Source organism: Cavia porcellus, unplaced genomic scaffold (assembly GCF_034190915.1).
Source record: "Cavia porcellus strain 051 isolate PalLab524CR breed Dunkin Hartley unplaced genomic scaffold, mCavPor4.1 scaffold_25, whole genome shotgun sequence".
Classification (NCBI taxonomy): Eukaryota; Metazoa; Chordata; class Mammalia; order Rodentia; family Caviidae; genus Cavia; species Cavia porcellus.
Genome location: NW_026947508.1, coordinates 7,619,053 through 7,642,174, shown reverse-complemented (window position 1 = coordinate 7,642,174; position 23,122 = coordinate 7,619,053). Strand labels below are relative to the sequence as shown.

At 54.0% G+C, this 23,122-nt stretch overlaps 1 protein-coding gene across 8 annotated transcripts in view; it reads right to left on the bottom strand.

Moving 5' to 3' along the window:
• Positions 1-6,112: 6,112 nt before the first annotated feature.
• The window catches only part of Vps13d (vacuolar protein sorting 13 homolog D), a 243,841-nt gene continuing 226,831 nt past the window's right edge, over positions 6,113-23,122 (bottom strand). For 7 of the 8 annotated variants that reach the window (XM_063235530.1, XM_063235533.1, XM_063235534.1 and 4 more), the window contains 3 exons: positions 17,919-18,050; positions 10,247-10,487; positions 6,113-8,943 (listed from right to left, as the gene is read on the bottom strand). In XM_063235530.1, coding sequence (XP_063091600.1) covers positions 8,812-8,943; positions 10,247-10,487; positions 17,919-18,050 — 505 coding nt within the window. In that variant the 3' untranslated portion in view covers positions 6,113-8,811. The remainder of the gene's footprint in view (positions 8,944-10,246; positions 10,488-17,918; positions 18,051-23,122) is intronic. The other variant, XM_063235536.1, reaches the window with a different exon arrangement.

Sequence of the window (23,122 nt, the reverse complement as noted above, 5' to 3'; positions counted from 1 at the left end):
GACGCATTTTGTGGAAGTGGACATTGAGCCCAGGGCCTGGCACATGCTAGGCGAACGCTCTTCCCCCGACTCACAGCCCGAGGACAGACAGTGCTAACTTTTTACTGAACTTTTACAACACATGATCAAACCAGTAAAAATTTTAAAACTATTATAGCATAAAAGAGGTCACAGCTACTTAATCTTCTAATACATTTTTGCTATTTACATTTTTCTATTGACTTAATTTTGATATTTCTGATTGTATCCCAATGTTTGTTTCTATCAATATGTCTACAAAAGTTACAATTTTAGCAATCATATGATACACCACTGATGGTACGATTTTCCTTATATTCCACGCGTGACTTAAGACTTTGCACTTACAGACAAAAAGATTCTGCACCACGGTCTGCTGAGTCGCTGCCCGCAGTTTCAAACACAAGTACACAGCAAACAGTTAGGTGGAAGGACAGACAGAAACGCTTGTGCTATGATCTCAATCAGCGTTGAGACCTGCACCCGGGTTCAGTGTTGTGACGAGGGCTTCGGTTTTGAGCTGAGTCCTGTGTGCCGGGCGCTCACCACCAACCCGGGGGTTCCAAAGAGCTCATTTCCAAGTGGGGCACAGAACTTATTAGGAATGTGCTAACTGAAAGCTTATACATGATTAAAACTTGATGGAATTCAAAGCCACCAAAGATTTCAGAGGAGAGAATTTTTATCTCCTCACAAAATCAGCAGATTTCATTTAGAATTGCCGAGCCCATGGTGATAATAAAAAGCAGACTGGCTGTGAGGTCTCGTTTTGTTCTTGTTTTTAATCGGCTCCAGGCCACACACTCATGCATGTGCCTGCACCCAGGCTACTGCTCCCACGGGCTGTCCTTGGGAGGTAACTGTGCTGGGCCACCCTGTCACACCCACTGTGGATTCATCACCAGACTCACTTTGCTCCCCAAAACCCAGCAAAACTTTGCTCACAACTGGTGCCCACCACGTTGTTGACCTGATGCACACATTTCTTGCCATTCGGGGGCCACTCAGTCCTGCAGGCCACAGCTCCCGGGGTACTTTGCACCCACTTCTCTGGCCATGCTTCTCCATCTCTGTCACCCTCCAGCAGCGTGAAGAGCCGCTCTCTTCAGGGCTTGGTTCAGACCCTTCTGCAACTGAATCCACTACTATGATTCCCAACACACACACTGGGACTCATCCTCTCCACCTAGGGTACCTGCACCCCAAACCAAACAAGGCCAAGGAGACAATCACATATTCACTTAGCAATCAACAAACTCTTAGCAGTCAGAAAATGGACACAGACGGAGACATATAGCTCTTCCTTCCCTGTCCCCCTCACTTGGTGACGTCAGTGGTGGGTCCCTGACTACAGGAGCTGGACACCTGGGAGCACCTCCAGGATCTCTTCCTGGAACTTCTATGTGAAATCTATGTCCCTGGTTTGTTTCTTCTTCCTGAAACCATATCCCAACTCAGTGCGTCTTTCCATCTCTGCTCAAATCCATCACTATTTCCTGCCTGGATTACTGCAGTGACCGTGCCCTGTGACACAGGCCACCACCCTGATTTTGCAGGCCAGCAGGCGTCTCCATTGCCTTTACAGCACAATCCCGTGCTTAGATCCTTTCCCAGCAAGGCTTTCGAAATCCAGCAGGTTCCAGCCCACTCTGCCTCTCTCACCTCGTCGGTCTGATCAGGACCCAGCCAGTTCAGAGACCCTGGACCCACTGCCTTTCTCTCTGACTCACAGATTGTTATGTTTTGGTCTTTTTGAGATAGGGTCTTGCCACGCAGTCCAGGCTAAACTCCAGCTCACTTTGCAGACCAGGCTGGTCTTGAATTTGCAACGATCCTCCTGCCTCAGCCTCCTGAGGGCTGAGATTACAGGCGTGCACCAGCACGCCTCGCTTGGTTCACAGATTCTGGATTTGGGCCGCTGCCTCTTCCTCAGTGCTCACCCTGACACTGCTGGTTCAGCCCAATGAGAGCCCCGAGCGTTGCCTCTCATGGCATGGTTTGGCATTCAGTCCGGACCCTGATGCCCACAAGGCTTGCAGGGGCTCCCTGTGCTGGGAACCGCTGGGAACAGTGGGCTCTTCATGGACAGAGTCAGGCAGAGTCAGGAGGGAGGAGCCTTTCTGCAGACTCCAGCAAACTTCCCAGAAGTCCATGTACCCCTGAAACTGCGCCTCCGAAAACCTACTCACGATGCAAGAACCTCTCGATGTCCCCTTGGCACCTGACCTGGTTCCCTGGGGCTCCCTGCTCAGAGCTCCAAGGCTCAAGCTGGTCCTGGTTTATACCCTCCCTCCCCCAAAGGCCAAGTGTGCCCGTGACCTTTGTGCGCTTTTGAGTCAGACCCAGCTAAGCAGGAGGTGTGAGGTTTCACTGGCTACAGAGCAGCTCCACAGGGCGGGCGTGCTGCTTGGACAGCTACCGTGGGAGAACCGGGCTGGCGCGGCTCTGAGCAACAAATGGGCTGGCCTGGCTCTGGGGCGTGGAGGAGGCAGAGCTGCTGCCGTGCAACTGTTCCAGCATCAAATCCCTCCAAAATTCCAACCGGATTATTTGAAGGAAGTTTAATTAAGGTTGCTGGGTTCTTTTCTCCTTTCCCCTAACTTTGTTTACTTTAAGCTCTTACTGCTGCTCTGGAGGACATAGCTTAAGTTAGAAACTGCCCCTAAGGCCAAGACAGAGGTCAGGGCTCTCCGGGCTACAGAAGTAAATCAGGGCGGGTGGGATTTAGCTCAGCCCGTAAACATCTATCTGCCTGCCTGACCTCAGGGAGAGAACACACACACTCTTGTTTGCACTTCTGGACCGTGGACCGTTTCTAAAACATGACCAAGTACTTGGAGAAAGGGAAACTCACAACAGAACTCTGGGAACTAAGAAACAGCCTAAGGTGGCTGTGACAGGGTGCATGGCTGCCATACCAGCACCCAGGAGGCTGAAGCAGGAGGGTTGCTGGGGGTTCAAAGCCAGCCTGGAATACATAGCGAGACCTTGTCTCCCCTGCCCCCAAAAAAGAGAGGGAGAGAGACAGCAAAACAGACAGAAAAAACAGAAACATTCTTAGGTAATCCATAGATCAAAGAGGAAATGAAAAATAAAATTTAAAAGTACCTACAAAGCAACAAAAGGACATTTTAACACCAAAGTCCATGAGGCAAATCTATATTCAGAGAAAGCTATAAACTTACAACGCCATCATTATTCAAGAAGAGAGATAAAAGGTACAGGAAAGGAAGAGGCGGCCCGCCCCCCTCATCCCTAAATGCAGTGAACTGGTGAAGGAAAGCATATGGAAAAGCACTGTGCCTGTGCGGGTCACCTGCGGCCGTCCCCCGCCTTCCCTAAACACCACCGTGTCAATCCCGTCTGCTTGGCGTTCCCACCGCTTAGGTGTCAGCAGTGGCTCAGAGATGCCCTGGGTGCAGGGGCCGAGCACGCCACACGGGAACACAGTGCCATTCCCCACAGGGCCTTGAGCCCCTCGGGACTTTTGTCGCCCTGTGGGCTGGGGCTGGGGGTCTCAGAACCAGTGTTCCATGAATACTAAAGGGTGACTGTACTGACTTAGCTTAGAAACAAAGAAAAAAACAGTAAGACAAATCAAAGCCATCAGGTAGAGGAAATAAAAGACTAGGGAACAGTAACCAAGACATAAATTCCAAGTTCTTTGAAAAGAACAACAGACTAAGTTATCAAAAAAGGGTAGAAATACAGAGGATTAGGAATGAGGAAAGAAGAATCAGATACATGAAGCACTGCAATCATTTTAAGAGAATCTCTGCAATTGTATGTCAAGACATTCAGAAAGTTTAGCAGAAGTGAGCCATGCTGAAAAAACAAATCCATGTTACCAGAATTCACATAAGCGGGAATGGAAAACTTGAGTACTTGGACAGATAGCAAGGGCATGAGGAAAGGGAACCACTGGAGAAAGCTGGGGCTGCAGGTTACAGCCTTGTTCGCCTACTGCAAGCTGTGTGTGTGTGTGTGTGTGTGTGTGTGTGTGTGTGTGTGTGCGCGCACACTCCGGCCCATTTCACAAGGGCAGCGCGCTTTAATCCTCAACTCCGATGAAGACACTCAAGAAATGCAGAGTGATTCCGCCCAGGGCGACACGGAGAAGAGAAAGGTCCACAATGGTGCTCTTGGCATGACTCCAAAGCGATGCTGGGCGCTTGGATTTGTGCATCTCTGTCTACGTCTGCAGGTAATTACACAAACACAGTGAGGATCTGGGTAACACAAGAGCTTAATTTTGAAATACAGTGGATGGAGGAGAGGGGTGAAATTGGGGAGGAGCAAAGCGGAAAAATATTGTGATAATTGTCCTCCTCTGATACACTGTAGGGGTGAAAGCGTATTTTTGTTTTCTATTTGTATCAATATTTAAAATCTAACTTTAAAACAGTGCAAGGTCTGGGGTACAGCTCAGGGAGAGTGTGCTAACCTGTTACACACGAGGCTCTGGGTTTGATTCCCAGGAAAACACACACACACACACCATATCCACAATTTTTTAAAATTGAAATAAAAATATAAAGTTTCCACTAGGATTTTTCAGCAGCAAATTTCTTTGTCTTCACGATCGCTTCTTTAGCCAGAGACCCAGCTAGTATTCGTGATTACCTTTGTGGATGAAGTAAAATCTCACCCATTTCCTGGACAAATGCTCCTCCTAATGGTGAACGCTTCTGGATTTGTACTTCAAAAACCACTTCTGGAACTTTTGTTGGGCGGGGGGCTGGGAGAGAGGGGTGAAACAGTGCCTGCTGTGTAGGCCAGGCTGGCCTCAAACTGACTGCTACACCTGAGCCTCAGCCTCCCAAGTGCTGGGATTTCAGGCTTGCACTTCCATGCCTGGCCTCAGAGCTTTCAAATATCTGTGCTCGGGTCCTGGGAGTCAGGGCCTGGGGCGCTGTGAATACTCAGCTTGATTGGAGTGAGGAGCCACAAAAACTGGGCTGTGTCTTTGCTGAGCACCGGTCCTGTGGGGCAGCACGCTGGGCTTGGCCAGGAGATGGGAGAGCTCCATGCACTCGCTTTTGGTGCCCCGAGGGGCTGGGTGGCTCACTGCCGACCCCTGCCCACCACTCCGCTGCACCCCACTCCTGTGGGGTGCCCAGTGCACCCAACCTTTCTGCTGCTCAGGGGAGCAGGTGCCAGGCCCCTCCCTGCCCCCAGCTCCCCACCCCTTCACCTCGGCCTGCTGTGGGCTGAGGGCAGTGGTGGGTGGGGTGGCTGGGGTGGGGCTGCAGGGCAGCCCGAGCATTTCTTGGTGAAATCCAATTCTCTGCATGTTCCACACTGAACCCAGCAGTTGAATTCAGCTGGAGAGAATAAAACCAGGCCTCTCAGCTCAACCTCAGGGGCCTTCAGCGGTGCTGGGCAACGCTGTGCTTCCCTGGCCTGGCCACCACCCTCTCCCTAAGCCTCCACTGCCTCCTCCCCTCTGCGCTTGTGCTTGGCTACCTCACCTGGAAAATGGAGGCCAAGCATCCACCCTTCTTCCCGCCAGCGTGCTGTCTCCTTGCCTCCCCATTTCCTTTCTTGTCTTTAGACATGGAGTTGCCTATGTTGCCCAGGCTGGTCTCAAACTTCTGGGCTCAAGCAGTCCTCCTGCCTCAGCCTCCCGAGGAGTGGGGACCACAGGCACGCACTGCCAGCCACCCTTCCCTCGTGGGGTCCCAAGCACGTTTCTCCTTCCACTCATGGCCGGGTTTCTCCAGTCGCTGATGCGTGGCATCTCCAATGTCTCTCCTGTCTTCTCAATCTCCTCCAGCTGGTCCTCAGCCTCACACACCACCCAAACTGCTCTCAGCCTGGCCTCTGTCCCGATCCCACTGTGAAACGGGGTTCTCTGCCTCTCCAGCTCAGCGCAGGAAGCAGCGGCTGGCCCCACCCGCTGGAGGTTGGGGTGCAGGGGAACTGTTCTCCAGGAAGCTGAGCTCCAGGTGCAGGGCTGGCCCAGAGCTGCACTTCCCCTGGCAGAAGGAGAGGGCTACACTTTATGCAAATGGAGAACAGGGCGCAGGATCTGTAGCTGGTGACAGCTCTGGAACTGAAGGGAACCCAAGAAACCAGAACACAGAGGCAGGGACGTCAGCAATGCATTTTATTCCACAGGAAGAAAAGTGACGTCTCTGACACGAGAGCCAGATTACAGAGTCTGGGCACACTGGGGACACAGTGACCCACCTGAGCTTTACTCTCAGTGGCCCATCGAGCAGCTGGCAGGGGGTTTCGAGGCACACATGATGACACTTGAAAACAAAGGGCCCTGCCGCCTTCTGAAAGCTGAGGCAGACATCCACTAGGCACAGGGTGGGGACACTGCCAGGCTGGCCTACTGGCTCAGGGCACCCAGCTGTGCTGGACCAGGGGACAGGGATGGCTTCTGAAGTCCTCTTCGGAAGCAGCCCTGACACATTCTGTTAATTTTCTTTTTATTCCTTCTGGGGTACTGGGGATCGAACTCACAACCTTGCACCTGACAGACAGGTGCTGTGCCACTGAGCTATTATCCCCAGCCCATTCCATTAATTTTCTCTTCCTGGAAAAAGAACTGTGTATTGCAGGCAGCATGAAAATCGACAGAAATCATCCTGTCCAGGTCCTGGGCACCACCGGGCATTCAAGGAGCCGGGCCAGGGGCTGCTCTGCTGCCGCTCTGGATGCTGTCCTGGCAAACAGTGGTGCGGGCAGGAGCCCGGGAGCAGCAGCCAGGGGCCCATTTGGTCCTTTTAACACCTGCCCCTCGGAGGTGCTGATCAGGAGGTGGCAGGCCCTCAACGGATAGGCAACGATTTAAAGTGCTGATTAACCAGAAAGGCGAGGGTAGAGGCCCTGGACACCCCCTGGGTCTCCCCAAAGCACCAGGCCAGGGCAGCCTCACCGCCTTCCTGCAGCTGGGCCCTGGGCTGGCTTTGTTTAGGAATGGGAGGCCCTTCACCCAGGAGGGACGTTTCAGGTGACCCTGTCCCTGACCCTGTCCGCGTGCTTGTGGATGCACGCGGTTCTGCGAGTCTCATCCAGGAGAGACCGAGGACTCGGGCAGTGGACTACTGGAGGCAAAAATCAGACACTGGGCTTGTGGGGCACAGGGAGGAGGCTGGGGGGCTAAGACGTGGCCCTGTGCTGCGGGTCTCACAGGAGTGCTGAGGTCACCATGGCAACCACTCAGTGACCACCCCAACCCCACTCCACTCTACACTGGCCCCGAGTGAGAGCCAGGTGAAAATCATGCAAACCCTGGGGCTCAAGGCACCCATCCCGGGAAACACGCTGGGGCTCAGGTGTCCACAAAGAAGCACCTTTCCTTCCCCTCTGTGTGTACGAATGCACACACACACATGTGCGTGCACACCTAGAGGGGGGAGATGGACTTCATTATGGGACACTTTTAGAAAAACTAAGTCACAGGGTTAGTTCTGATCTGAGTTGTTGGTACATCTCCCCCAGAGACGGCAGCCAAGCCATCATGGATACCTGGGGACCCTGACTGATGCTGGCTGCACACCCAGAGCGGGGGAGAGGGGCTTCATTCTGTGTCCTGAGAGAATCTGCATCCTGAATTACAGACATCAAGGTCTTCTACATATCCACAGATCCCCAGGGTCACCTTAGAGCTCAGCTATGTATGAGAGGTGGAAGGAACTGATGTATTTTACTAAAATAAAACTCCTGGAGTCACAAGGTGACTCGCTCAATCCTGGAGTGAGGCTTTCAGGCGCTCACACCTGAGCTTACACCAGGGCCACGCCCAGCTCCGCGGGGAGCCCATGGCATGGCTGCGCAGTTCCCGTCTCACTCCGCCCAGCACTCTGCTCCCCTCTCTCCTCATGGCAGTGTCACCACCGTGTCCCTGGGATCGTGCAGCTATGCTATCAGTACATGGCTTTATTCAGAACTCAAGTCTCCGGGGTCCCCGCCCTGGTGCTGGTGGCAGGACAGGGAGATGGCCTTCTCACAGGGGCTTTGAACACGTCCCAAAGGACAGCTCAGCAACCCTTCCTGGGTTCAACAGTGTCACCAGTGTCTCACATGTCCCTGATAGCAGCATGAAAAAAAGTGACATTGACATGTGTGCGTGTGTGTGTGTGCGTGCGTGAAAGGGGACAGTCCTACTTCTGGGTGGGGGAGGCTGGTCAGGAAACCCACAGGGACAGACACCTTAGAAAACCATCCGTGACAACCTAAGCACTGTCTATGAAGCAGCTGCCACCACTCTCTGTGGCTCTGCCTTTGCTCACTCGAGCTGGCAGCTCCTTCTGGGTGACAGAAAGCCACCAGGCCTCGCCCCTGAACCCAGACCTCTCGCCAGCCAGCTACTGCATCTGTGAGTCCCCAGTGTGACACTTCAGCTTGCAAGGATGCCTGTCCAGAGTCCCCAAGTGAGGCGCGCAGAGTGAGTGCGATTGGAGGTCCAGCACGGTGGGAATCACTTTACAGGAAGGAGCCTTCACACGTGGACCAGCCCTGCTCAGAGTGCTATGTATTTACAGACACAGAGCTGTACATATGTACACGTTAACAAAATACAGGGCGATCTAAAAATTAGGTTCATTTCAGTACATTTTACGTTATTCAACTGATACCTTTTAAAAATGATTTCCCCATAATTTACAGTAACTCCCTGCCCCACAGTGAATGCAGTTTCCATTTGTATCTTTCCCTTGCTCCTTGGAACCGCCTCCCCCAAATCTCTTTCTGGCTTTCCTCTAACGTGAGCCCAGGGCAGTGGCATCTGTGCCCCCATGATGGGGTCTGTGCCCAGGAGTCTCCCCGAGCTGGGACTCCTCATGAGTCCAGCTCCAACTGCTCCTGATTTTCGCTGAGTCTTAACATGAGTTGCTGTTCGTAGTAAAGGCTCTTTGCGTAGTTTATTTCTTGTGATAACTTGATGGCCAGGACCTCAGACTTCACGTGGACCTAAAGGGGAGAAGGGGATGAGCACCTGCCCCATGGTGGGCGGGGATGGCCACATGCAGCCGGCAGGCAGGCAGCAGCTCCCGGCCTGGCTGCGAACCACAATATGGGACACTTTTAGAAAAACTAAGTCACAGGGTTAGTTCTGATCTGAGTTGTTGGTACATCTCCCCCAGAGACGGCAGCCAAGCCATCATGGATACCTGGGGACCCTGACTGATGCTGGCTGCACTCCCAGGAGGATCTGCCGAGGGGGACCATGCAGAGAGTGACAGTGCACCTCCAGCTCTGTGCCTGGAGGCCACCAGAGAAGGAACAGCGAACAAGGAGAAGCCCAGGCTTTCACCCCAAGAATGCTCCACTGCTCACGTGCCCCGAAAGGGGGAGACGCCACTGGGGTGCTTCACCCTGCAGGAATGTGTACATACATCAACAGCACTTGGGGTGGGACTTAGGCCACTGGCCCCCAAGTGCAGCCTCGGAGCCGAGACAAAACCAAGCCCATCCGGAGCACGGGGAGCCAGTGTCCCTGAGGGAAGAGGGCCAGCAAGGGTGGCGGTGACTCTCTCAGGCAGGAACACCGAGACAAGGAGGTCACTGTGAATGACACATTCTTCTTGAGTCCCGAGTACCAGGACTAACATTGGGGTGTCATGCAGGCCACAAGTGGACCGAGACTAGGGACATCAGCACAGCACAGCAAGGGCTCTGTGGCCTAGACACCAGATTTTTCCAGAGTCACTGTGTGGCCCAAACAAGTCACCTGCTGTTACCCCTTCAGTCAGTGGCACGGGGGACAAGGACGACCCACGAGGGAATAAGCCCTTGGTGAAGCGCTAGTCCCAGTCCTGCCGTGACACCACCTCCACCCTCCGGAGCAAACGTGACCCTATTTACAGAGTTTTGCTGAGCATGTTAGGTGCTGCTGCTTTGCTCAGAACAAAAGAGGCCATTTCCACGGTGACCACAGAAACACTACAGTGTGGGCTCTCACTGCCTCAGGCCCAGGGCACCCAAGAGCCACATTCAGAGATGCAGAACTCCAGGGACCTGGCTGGCTGTCGCTCACAGCTAACTAGAGTGAGCACTGCTATCCACTCACGCTGGTGGGAAGCTGAGGGGCAAGCATTGAGTGACAGGCCCAGGGACACCCACCGAGGAGCAGGCGGGTGGCACCCAGCACAGCTGGCACCTCCCAGAAGAATCGCTGTGGGAAAGTGGGGGTCATGGCAAGGCTGCAGGGACAGCGACCTCTGGCCCCGGCTCTGCACACACCTACCCGGGTGCTGGGCAGTGGGGGACTCACCATCGGCTTTTGGTGCGATGGACCCGGGATGGACACGCCGCTGCTGGAGCTGGTGGCTTTCTTGGTCACCTGCACGTACACCTTCCCATGGTCTTTGGAGACGAGGCAGTGGTAGAGGTCATCGTATTTGACCTCGAGGAAAATGGCCTCCCGGTCCACGTAGTCGCCGCTCTTGAGGAAGTACACGGCCTTGGAGGAGATGAGCACCGAGTAGCTGTCGATGTTCTCCACGGCGATGAAGCTGTGGGGGTGGGGGTGGGGGAGGCGGGTGGGTGGCAGCCCGGCCCATAGGGGAGGAAACGGGCAGGGCCCGAACCCCCAACCCTGCACAGCACACTCGGGGAGGAGGCCTCAGTTTCCTGGCTTGGCAGCTGGAATCAGAGGGACCCCAGCCTCAAGGGGACTGTGGGGCCCGTGAGTACAGCCTTCCACAAAGGACACTCAGCAGACAGCAGCTGGTGACAGTGACCAACAGCTCCTACAGGAGAAGCGACGTCACCTCGGCAAGAGGTGCTCAGGGGTGCTTTAGGGGTGAGCGTAAGGCTTAGGGAAAAGGCAGCGATGCTTTGTGGGCAGAAACACAACACTTTTAAATGTTAAACGGACGCTGGGCGCACTCACTGCCCAGGCATGCGGCGGTGACACAGAGGCTGGAAGATGGGGCTGGCAGGGGTAAACGCTGCCAGCAGGGAAAGAGGGCCACCAAACCGCGTGGCGCAGGAGGTGGCAGGACCCCAGAGCACGCGCACGCTGCAATGCCTGAGTGACGGTCCCCAGGCTCGGCAGCTCCGGGGAAGTGGGAGGCCACAACATGCCTGGGAAGGCTGAGTGGCCAGAAAGCACTTCTGTGGGCAAACTCGTAATCTTTGTCTTAAAACTTTTAGTCATTTCTTCTGTGAGCTTCAGGGTTACGGGGAGAGGGAGGACCTAGCTCCAAAGAAAGGGAGAGGGAGAAAGGAAAGGAAAGGTAAGACAAACTTGAAACACCTAACTTCCCTCCCGTGGGCCTGGCAGACCAAAAGCAGAAATTCAGGCAGCCTGACCTCTCTGCGCGCCTGCGAACCAAGAACAGGGAGCCCTGGAAGCCACTGTGACAACTCTCCCAGCCGGACGGAGGCCAACGTGACTCACACTGCCTCTCACAATGGGGCAGCAAGGGACAGAGAAGGGGACAGATGACAGTGGGAACAAGAGAGGACCCCCCAGTACCCAGCAGCCACTTCTTGCCCAGAGTTAAGGTGCCCCTGGTACCGCCCCGACCATAGGCCCAGGTGGCCGTGGCCCTAGGTCTGCAGGGCAATCCCTGCAAGGGAGGCGAAGCCGGCTGGGCAGGAGGAAGCCCGCCGGCTCCCCTGCGCCGGGCACCTGCTTGCCCTAAACACTCCGCCCTCGCTTTCTCACTCCGCACTCAGGTCTGATGCCCCTTGAGGGCTCCCCAATACTTGTGCCCATTGCAAGTGCTGCACAGAGGCGCCCTCTGAATGCTGCCGAACATGGGATGTTCTGTGTCCCCAGGGAAATGTGGCATCTCGGCTCAAGAAGTGAGTAAGCTCTAAGCCCAATTTCCCTGAGCGCCTCCCCATGGGGACTCAGACGTCTGCCTTGTCCCAATTGTCACCTTAATTACGGCCTCCATGACAAAAACTGGAGCTTGTTGTTCTGTTCTAACTGGTTGGCAATGCCAAGAATGCAGACTTGTAAAGCCTCGGTGCCGAAATTAGAAGTGGCTGGCAGCTTCAGGGCTCGGCTGCTTACCAGCGCAGCCGTCCTCACACCCCACGGCCCCACAGTGTCAGGGCAGTGCCACCAACGTGTCGGGCTGGAGGGACTCTAAAATAGGCGTCCAGGGAAGGAAGGGGGCCACAGAGACACAGGGAAGTCAGGAAGAGAGCAAAGCTCACTGTTGCCCAGAGGAAGTGCCGCGGGCCGGCAGGTGCTCAGGGAGAGGACAGCCCAGAAGCCGAAAATGCTCTGTGCTCAGAAGCACAGGTGGACACCGGACTGCGGCTCTGGCTTCCAGTCCAGCCCAGCACAGGGCTCCTGTGCCTTGCCCTAGCGCCCCCAAGGCAGGCACTCACACCAGGCAGGTGGCCTGAGGCCTGCGCAGAAGGCAGAGGCTTCTGCAGGCTTTCAAACTGATTTCCTTCTGCGGAGTGTAATCCAGCAGACCAGGCAACCCTGGAGCTCTGCAGAAAGGCAGGGACTCTGGCCAGGCTGCCGGCTGCCCTGCTGGCTGGGTCTCTTGGTGTCTGACACACAGGTGCTGCCTGCCTGCCTGAGGAATGTGTGAAGGCCAGCAGGGGACGAGGCTGTCCAGAGGAGTGAAGGAAGCTGCAGCTCTGCACCTCTGCCTGGATTGCTGCCCTGGAGGTCCAGGACCCCCTTGGTACCCGGGAGCTGCTACTGATAACCACATATTTTGAGTGGTTACACAAAATGTTCTAAAGTCTTTAAATCAAAAGCAGATCAGAGCCCAAGGGCACAATGGAGGGAAGGAGCTGGGCAGTGACCCCGAGACTGGCCAGCCCACAGGTCTCTACCTCCTCCTGATGCTTCCTCTGCTCCCCTGGACCCTTGGCCAAGGCTTTGGGCCACATTGGCTTCACTGTTATTAATTCTGGGTTTTTACAAATCTGGAAACCACATCAAAGATGCATTCAAACAGCTCCACACCATCCCTTCGTCGGATGGACACTGATTCCAAACTGTCACTCTGTGGGAGAGAAGCCACAGGCCAGGAGGACAAAGGCACGTCTCCTCTATGTCCCTCCTTTCTCAGGGCCACAGCCCCTTCCTGGCTGCTGACCTGCAGGCTAATTCTCTGCAGGCCTTGTGAGTGTCACTCTCATTCCTTGTGCAGGTGGTGGCCAGTGGCCCCTGGACTCCGGGCTGCCCACTCTCCACCTTTGTGCAGCCGAGCTTCACATAGGATGGCTGCTGGCCACCAAAGCCTCATGAGGGGACACCGGAGGCAAGCTGAGAACTGCGAGGTTGCTCTGGAGGCCCTGTGGCACTTCGTGAGGCTGTCACCTCTTGAGGCTAGCTGCTGCTCACTCAGGGCTGGGGCAAACTCACTGCAGGAGCCTGGGCCAGGCAATGGTGCTCAGAGCAAGGCCCTTCTCCCCTGGACCACGGGGCCTCGAGGCCCAACCCAGCAGAGGCGCTCAGCCTGGGGTGTCTCTCATCTCTCTCCGGCGGAAGGCAGGGGCCAAGTCACTCCGGTGCTGGGCACATCCTCTGACATGCCATGACCTCTCCTGGCCTCGCCTCGGCCCCCATCCCTTCCTGGTGCCTTCCTGAGGAGCCGCCAGTGTGCACGCCCCGCCCATGAGCAGGAGGTAGCTGATGTCGGCTAAGAGGCTGTGAAGAAGCAGGTCCAGGTCCCATTTCACCCCAGGGAGCAAGACATCTGCCAAGCAACTGTCCCAATCGCCCCATTCGGTTTCCTGCTTTGCCTTTTACTTCTGCGTTATCGGCTCTATTTATTCTTCTTTTTCTACTCCCTTTGGAGTCACTTCCAAGTCAGAGAGGCCTGAGCGCTCTCTCTCCAGGAGTGCTCCCCCGCGGGCTTTCTCGGCCCCAGGGGCTCCCTGGCCTGCCGGTGCATCCAGAAGCTCAGCGGGTTCTGTGCAGATCCCCATGCTGAACTGTCCCCCCTTCCTCAGCTCACCCCAGTACTGCCACCAGCAAGCAGGCCAGGGCTCCGCCTCCTCACCTCCTCGGCAGACTCCAAGCTGGCCTCCTCCCCACACAGCAGGCTCACCCCTGCCCTCCTCACCATCCCCTCCCTCTGCAGATCTCTTTCTCCGCTTAGCACGCAGTTCTGAGCCTGAGCTGTCTCTTCTTCACCTCTCATGCTGCCTCCAGCAGGACCACGGAGGCCAGGCCCGTAGCAGCTGGGAAGGACGCTCCGCACATCCTCCGGACACACCGGGAGCTCTCCTGGCCTCACCTCTGCCCCTCTCCCCTCTCTGATGCCTTCCTCCCCACCCTAAGGCCTGGCCTGTCGTCCGCAGCCTTCTTTGTCAAGGCTCCCCTGGCTGGCCAGGCACACACATGTGCCTGAACAGCGAGGCCTATGGTACAGTGTGGGTCATAAATGCGCGGTTTGCTTACCCGAGGACAGGACAGAGGCTCTTATTTGTCCTGGCACGCAGTGGGACTTCACATACAAGGTCTCAAAGCAACAGTGAAGTGACACTGCCAGGGGCACACAATGTGCTGGCACACGGACAACTCTGGGTGACGGGCAAACTGAACTCGGCAGTATAGTTAAAAGCTCACCCAGAACTTGACTTAACTTGTTGAAGATTCCCAGGCCAGCTTTTACCAGAGCAGCGGCCAAACATGAGCTCTAATTCAGCGGCACCACGAGCGTCACCCCACTCCTGAGTGGCAACAGTTTCTGACAGGCTGTTCCTGTAGATGTTTAGGAAGGGCAGCTGGGAGCTGAGGGTGTCGCTCAGAGGTCCAGGTGGGGGCCCAGGGCTCCATCCTCAGAACCCGTGTCCAAAGGAACACAGAAGTGATCAGTTTGCCCCTAGGCCTTGATAGGACCAGGCTTTCATTTTTGTCTCTGTATTACTGCAGGATCTGAACTCACGTTACATGCTGTTAGAATGAATACCGTGGCCTGTGCTCAGAAAGAATTCTGACACAATGCAATTTCTGAGGACATGCCACACAAAATACCACCCACGGCGTGTTCAGAAGCTGGAAGACAGGGGCCTTCTGCTCTGCACTTGGCTTCTCTGTGACTCGGAATTGGTTAACCACGCATGCACCTTTGGTTCATTAAAAAAGGAGGCCTTGTCTGGCTTGCGGGATTGAAGGTTATTTCTGTTTTCTGTATTTACAAACCTCATCAACGTTACTTTCCACACAGCTGGTGCTGGAACCCCAGGGCCACACTGGGAAAGCGGCTGGCTCACTGGGCCGCCCGGCCCTGGGCACGGCTGCAGCTACAGCAGCTGCCCTCACCCTCACGGCCAGGTGTGTGCCCTGCTCTCTGATCAGACAGAGACACAACGCAACCCAAAGGAGGCTTCTGGCTACAAATCAGGCACCAGTTAGGAAGAAGGAGACCTAGCCACACAGGACTAAACCTTCCTTAACACCATTTTAACTCACACGCTGGGTCAACATTGAGAAAAACGGGAAACGATGCTAATTCTACAACGCACTGGGGAAACACTGGATTAATATGAAAGTAAAGCTTTTTCAGCTGGCCAGATCGTAAATCATACGTCAGTTACTATCTTATTAATATTAATTAATTAAATGAAATAAAACTAAATGCAACTTGATCAGGGAGGACAGAGTTGAAGACGTTGTGGCACTGGGGACACGGTGAGGTTTTCGCTCCAGTGGGAAGTAATTACACAATATTTTCCAGAAGTGTAACTGGAAAAAATGTGGAAACATTTAGTTAGAACAGTAGAGCAAGGTACTAAAGACCCTTTTAAGGGGTTAACTCTGAAGAGAAATATGCAAATAATTAGGTTTTAAAACATGCTTTTAATTATACATTTAGGATAAAAGTCAGAGGTTTAATTCAGCATCTGGGTGTTTCCCTGAAAACCTTTCTTGCAAAGTGGTGACTGCAGTGCTCACATCCCGTGGAGACTAAGCCAGCAGCTGGGGCCGTTTCTAAGACCCATGCCCTGGGGTCCCTGCCTGTGTCTCCCTGTGCACTGAGGAAGACCACGGTCACGTGCCTCTCTAGACATTTACGGGCCAGATCTCAGCCACGGCTTGGTTTGACACATGGTTTCCATCTTTAAAGTCAAAACTCATTCATGCCACTACCTGTTCCTCTTGTGTATGAATCTGCAGCGTTTCATGAAAGCTGCTTGGCTGATTTCATTCCGAGCCGGATTCGGCTCCACGGCTCTGTCGCACGCACCTCCCTGGGAGCAGGTCTGCCTGGCAGTGTTTCTTCCATTTCTCCTGTGTTTCCTGGCACAGTTCATTCTAACGCAAGTGAATTTTCTAAGGACCAGGGAAGGTGTGAGTTGGAGAGAGGTAAGCTGGGTAGGAAATGCTTTAAAGTTCAGTGTATTTATGATCACAGTTGACCTTTGATCTTTAAAAAATCCCTAACTGGTTGAAAGTGGACACGGCTGTCCAGCTAGGCCTGCTGAGTGCCCGTTCCAGGCCGGCAGCTGGCCAGTGAGTGGACAGTCAGAGGTCCCGGCTTGCAGGAAGCTGCCACTCAAGCTGACCGCGCCAGGCCCAGTGGAGCCTCAGAAGCACCTCCCTGGCCTCCAATCCAGAGGCCTGCAGCTCCGCTGGCAAAGCGATATGAAGGGCAGAGGGGCAGCAATCCCCACCCCGAGGAAGGCAGGAACATGAAGTCCTCCCTGGAGTGAAACTGGGTGGGATTCTGGGTTAACAGAGAGATTAGGCTACCGACAGCAGAACCTCTTCCCGTCACAAGCTGAATGGGAGCTGAACTGCACCCCGCCTCTTATCAAGGACATCCAAACCCAAGGGAGTATCTGTGATTGAATGATGAAGGGCAAATAGTCAGGAGATGGGTCCTGGTCCAGTGGAATTAGTGTCCTGATTAAAGACACCAGAAAGCGCTCCTGCCCTCTGCCATGCAAGGACACGGTGAGGAGGAGGCAGTCTGCAAGTCCACAAGAGGGTGAGCACAAGACGGCTCGGGCTGGCACCTCAGTCCCAGACTTCACAGCCACCAGCGCTCCCAGGCCTAAGCTGCTCAGGCTGAGCAGGCTGAGAGAATGACACATACCTACCTATGTCATCAAGAGATCTTCCAGTAATGTTCGGGGGCTTGAGTTACACAGGACACATCTAGGAAGAGGCTGCCTGATACGGCAAGCAATAAATGAGTTCTGGATTTCATTTTTTCTATCTTTTTTTCCAAACACTGATACTGAAAAAAGCAGACAAGCTTCCACTAACAGTCTCTATGCATCACCTTAAAAACTACCCCAGGAGCTGGCCACCACTTGACATTGCACAGCAACCAGAAACACCCACAGTGCTCGGAACCCTCTCTGGCCTGCTTCACCTCAGAGGACACAAACAGCATGACAGCAGTCACACAGACCAGAACACCTTTCTCCAGGCTGGTGGTTCTAACACCTCGACAAGTTCTAAAGCCCTTTCTAGACATCCCAAAGCAGTGACACACTTAGTTCAACTAGACCAACCAGGAATAATTTTGCTGACTGGAAATATGACAGGTCCTAGGTATAAGGCGCCAATGTTTAAAGATTTACAAGACAATCTAAGGAAACAACATTTCCCAAACATCTGAGTATTATTTGTTTGTTTGCTAACATTCTATAGCAAACAATGGGCCATAAAAGTTTAAGAAAATTTTACGGGGGAGGGAGGAGGCTAAAATTGAGAACCCTGAATCTGTTACCTTCTTCCTTTGAGTTATTTAGAAAAAGCACAGTGTTTCAGGAACAGAACAGTGAGGCCGGGCTGTAGAACACAGTTTGAGGACACTCCTTCCAGGAAGAGCTATTCACAGGGATTCACCCGCCACCAGGAACAGCACTTGGGACAGGGAACCCCACACAGGCCTGAGATGTCAGTCGGGAGGACGCTCCCTCCGACCGACCGCAGGAATCTCCCGAGTCACAGATGGAGGAGGTGGCCCAGTGGCCCAGGCTGACCCATGGCTTCCACTTACAACTCATCTTGGATGTTGTCCGTGAGCCTGAAGAGCTGCTCCTGTCCTTCGGCTTGGCTCGCGGAGTAGCGGGGAAGCAGCCCCTGCGGGCCCGTGCAGCAGCGCGGTTTCCGAACCCTCTGTGCTTGCGTCCTGGGAGCAGAAGGACAGCGAGTTGAGGAGGCCACGCGTTAAGGCTGAACCCTTTCCCTTTCTCACCTTGGACAAAGGCACTACTGAATACAAGACACACAACGCTGGGTGAGCAGAGCTGAACACGGCACACTTGTGAGCACACGACGAGGGTGTGGCTAGACGGGCCACTGTGAGTTTCCGTGAATTCAACGCTGCGATGGCTGCCCTCAGACCTTCGAGCTATGGGATCAGGCCTAAGTTAGTGACGTTCCTTAACCTCCATTTCTCTTTGCTCCACGAATGACGACCATCAGTGGAGACCCTTGCTAAGGTCATTATTACACAAGACTGCCACTGGGCCGCACCTACGTTTCTAGGACTCTCTTTGGGGCAGGCCATGTATGCGTTTGCAATGGGGTAGAAGACTGAAGGGCGGAGGCTTCAGTGAGAACCTGCCCATTTCTAGGCTTCTGAGCTGTGCTCAGTGGCGGGGTGAAGGTGAGGCTTGCGGTGACCCCGTGAGGAGGAGAGAGGCCGGGGCCCAGGCCCAGGCCACGGCCGGGATCCAGTCGGGCTCTAACTCTGTCACTCCGCTGCTGCTTTACCCAAAGGAATCTGCTCTGCTGTGACTTTCAGGGGTCGGCTGCTGCTGTCTTTTTCCACAAACCATAGACAGGGTAATTGATAAATACTTTTCGGTGTTTTCCTAGAAACAGGAGTCCATATTTGTCTTGGAAAGGCTGTGCATATTTCAGATGACTGATAAGAGTGTCCTGGGTCTGTCCTCGGCCCTGTACTTGTTGTACTTTTTATTATTTGTTCCTGGAACCCACTGAAGCAAAACAGCCCTCTCTAGACATACCTCAAGGAGAGGCGCAGGCATCCACTCTGAGTCAGCACTTCGGAGCCGCCCACGAGAAGCCGTGGGGAGACGGGCAAGGGGCAGAGAGTGCCCGGGATAGGGGAGTGGGGTGGTAACACGGGTGGTAATGCCTGCAACTGGGCCCAGGCCATGCACCTGGCCAGCTGCAAAGCGGGGATCACTGGAAAGTGCTCCTAAGCCCAGGTCGACCCTCAGATTATTAGGCTACGGTGTCCAAGGACAGCACCATACCTGGCTGATGTTTGATAAAAGCCTCAAAGCTAGAAACCCAGTGATAATTTTCCAAAACCCCAGGGACAAGGATGCCATAAGTACTATTAACTGTGCTCTCTGGGGCAGAGTTTCAGTGGTGTGCACTGAGAGAATGGGTATTAAAAAAAATCCATGATTTTGTTTATATCAGATTCACACACTCTCAGTATTCCTAGTTTGAATTCTTCCCTCAAAATCTAGATCTTCCCTCAAATCTAGCTTCCTACTAGTAACAGAGAGTAGGGAGGATGGTGTAAGAAACTCCTGGAAACCCGCTGATGGGGAGGTCTGATGACCACGGTTTTCATGGTGCCTATGGACTCCTGCAAGCCAGGGAACCGAGGAGAGGGGCTGAGTGTTCTTTTCCAGGCAGCCCAACGACACAGCCACTGCATATGAAACCCTGCCCAGCGGGCTAATAAAGCGTCCTCTCTGCAGGTCCCCCACTGTTCTCTCTCCCGTAAGCTCCAGGGAGAGGTCCCGTGGCTATCGTGCCAGAAGCTCAAAGGCCGATCCGAGAGGAACATGGCAGAGCTGCTTCCTTGCCCTCTCAACATGAGGTTGGAGTTGGGCATGGAGGCCCATACTTGTAATTCCAGCACCAGGAAGCCGAGGCAGGAGGATTGTTGTAAGTTCGAACCAGCCTGGGCTACAAAGTGAGTTCAAGACCATCCCGAACTGCATGGGGAGATCTTGTCTCAAAAAGACAAATGAACAAACACATAAGGCTTGATTCTGAGTCACCTCAGCACAGCAATCAAATCTACAAGGACCCCTGCACAGGCTCACCTTCAATATATATATGATATTCAACCCTCTTCCTGCTCTGCCAAACCTAACACACGGACTCCGGATTGCATGGTGTTACAGCGGCTCCACAGCCACCCCACTTCCAACCCTGTCCCCCGTCACGAGGAGGGCACTTGTGCACCTGCTTCAGATCCCACTTGGATAAAACACCTTCCTGCTGCCTGGCTCCACGAGTTCCTGTCTCTTCACTGCTGTCCCGGGAGCCGGCAGTCACTGGTGAACGGCAGAGAGACGAGGGGATGAGATGCATTTGTGCGGGAAGGACTGACTGTTCAGGGCCATTCACTGAGCTACCGAGGAAAAGGGCAACGCCAACAGGGAAGTCTGGGGACTAGAGCCGTGGAGCTCTGAAAGCCAACAGCGCCAACGCAGTAGTGAACCAGCTAGAATTGCACCTTCCTCCCAGGAAGGGCAAGGGTGTCTCTGTCCAGTCCTCCGGGCTAAGCTAAGGAGGGACGTGAAGGCACCGTCATGAACAAGTGGCACCTCTGGGGACAGGTGTCTTTCTCTAAGCAGGACAGATTTCTTCAGTAGTACTCAAAGTTGGGAAAACAACCTAGCACATCAGGGAAAACTGACTAATGGAGTCTCTGATGGAGTCCAGGGAAGCCAGAGAGGCCACGGACAGGTGACCTGCCTCTGCCCAGAGCGCTCGGAGAGCCCATCTCCAACCAGCGGAGGAGCCATGCTGCAGGGCGGCGTGCCCCATGCGATCACACTCCCAGCACCCGCCAGGGCAAACAGCTCCCCTGGGCCGAGGGGCCCCCCTCAGTGCTTTTCCCACACTTCATCTGCTCACTCAACACATTCTCCTCTGTCCTGCGAACTACAGACTCACAGGAACATCAGGAAACAAGAGGCAGGGCGGCCCCCACGGGCACGCGCTGACTCTCTGCAGCGTTCACCCTGTCTGTCCCTGAGCAGCTGCAAACTGCCTCCAGCTGCCAAGGTCCTCGCCTTGAGACTGGCCAAACACCGAGCCGGGGAGGACGCGGTGCTCAGTGCAGTTGGGCAGGGGCGCCCAGCGTGGTTTGCAGGCCTCGTGTTTCGTGTCAACACAGAAGGGAAAGGAGCAAAACTTGGCCACAGCAGGAAATGTCGTTTTCTGTTTTAGCCTTATAAATACGGGGGACTACTTGAGGCAGGGATGATTAGTACATGGTCTTAGTACAAGCAGAACACTGGATTACAGGAATTCCTTCACATTCCTCCGTAACCTTGTCATTCATTGCCAATACCTGAAAAATTAGGTTTTTTTTCTCTAAAATTCAACTAAAATTTCAACTTCTCAGGTCCAAGTTGGTAAGGCTGTGGACCGGGGAAGGGAGAATGGTGTTTTTCAGTTACCACGTGTAAACAAGTTCAGGCCCACAGGTGTCAACGTTTAGAAGAATAAACAATAATAAAGGAAGTTTCGGTACTTGTATACAGTGACTATAGTATGTATTTACACACAGCCCCAGACAGTCCCTCTTCACTCTGTGTGGCCCAGGCAAGGCAGGCACACCCAGCCCACAGACCACAGGGGGACTGAAACTTAGTCACGCCCTGTGACTCAGTAACTTAGCATGGCCACTTTTAAAATGATCGAGGGCTCTAGTGTCACTTTCATATGTGTCCAGTTAGACTCTGAGCACCTGGAAGAAAAGAACATGATCCCTTTTTTAAGCTAGACGCTAGGCCCGAAGTCCCTTTTATTCTCGTCTCAGGGCCCTCTATCACCATGACCTTCATTTTTTGAAACACTAGAGCCCACCTCGTATAGCAACTCCCTCGTGGACCACAGCGGGCATGGTCTGCATGGCTGGTCTGCATGGCTTTGGCCCTGGGCCCCCCTCCTCCTCTGCGCAGGGGTCTGGGCCTTGGGTTATTATCTGCGCTTCTCCGTCCCGCATGGCCCTGTCAGTTTCAAACTGTGCTTCGGCACATTCTTGTTATAGACTTTGGTTTCCACTTGTTCAGGGTCTGAACCACCCTGGCTCCCCACTCCACCTCCCACCCCGATCTCCCTGGTGACTCTGCTCTGTGGACCCTTCCACTGTCACAATGTGCTGCCCCGTGGTGAGGTTCCCAGTCTTACTAGCCTGGGGATGACGGATTGTTAAATAAGAGGCGGCAAAACCCACTCCCTCACCTCTTGTCAGTTGACAGCATCTCTTACTAACCAACACGCGATGTGAGAGAGAGTTTAAACATGAGCCCGCTCGGTGCGCAGGCAGGCAGCGACCCTGCCGCCGCCAGCCTTTGTGCGGCCGGAGGTCTGCGGTGCGTTTAATTGCTGCCAGCTGGGGGCTGTCGGCCATTTGAAGCCCTCAGCTGCTGTGGTTTATAAATTTCACAGCGCAAAGAGCAGCAGTCCTTCCAGTCAACCAGCTAATCCAAAATGTCAGCACCCAAAGAACTTGAGCTTTGAGTTGCATGAGATCGGCAGGAGGTGGGGATACGGCACAGAGGACGAGTGCCCCCCACCCTGGAAAGGGGCTGCTGACACAGTGGCTGATACACCAGTTGATACGTGGCAGACACCCGGCCAATCACCTTTATCTGGCCAGCGCTATCTATAGACACTGGAGGCCCCCAAACTGAGGATCAGAGCAATGAAAACAATCCGTGTTGCTTTTTTCCAGCAATGCTAAATGCAAACAAGGTGACATGGGAGATATAACCCATCCCACTTGGCTGACCCTGCCTTTCAGCCTGAGTTGGGTCAGCAGTTGACCGGCCACGATTTGCTCTGAGCTCACAGGATGAGTAACGGCATTGTGGTTCTGCTAGTTGAAGACAGATGCTGTGCACATATCCACACACTCTGTACGACTCAAGATGAGATACTGGTTGGCTGAGAAGTCTGTCATGGCCGATGCCTATGGGCCAGTTATGTCCACAAACAATCAGTAAATGAGGAGGAAGTGTGTGTCAAGCCTGTGGCTTCCTAGCAGAGCGAGGATGTCCGCTCAGCTGATGACTGCCACCTTTAGGGGCTGCATGCATGGAGTAGACCAAGTGGCAGGTTGTGCTTTGTCATCTTATGTATGTGTCCCAGACTTGTTGCAATTAGACAGCTTACTGATACATACTGTGCTCTACCATAACTGAACTAACAGGGCCAACAGTTACCCTAGATGATGTTTTTGAACACCGACTC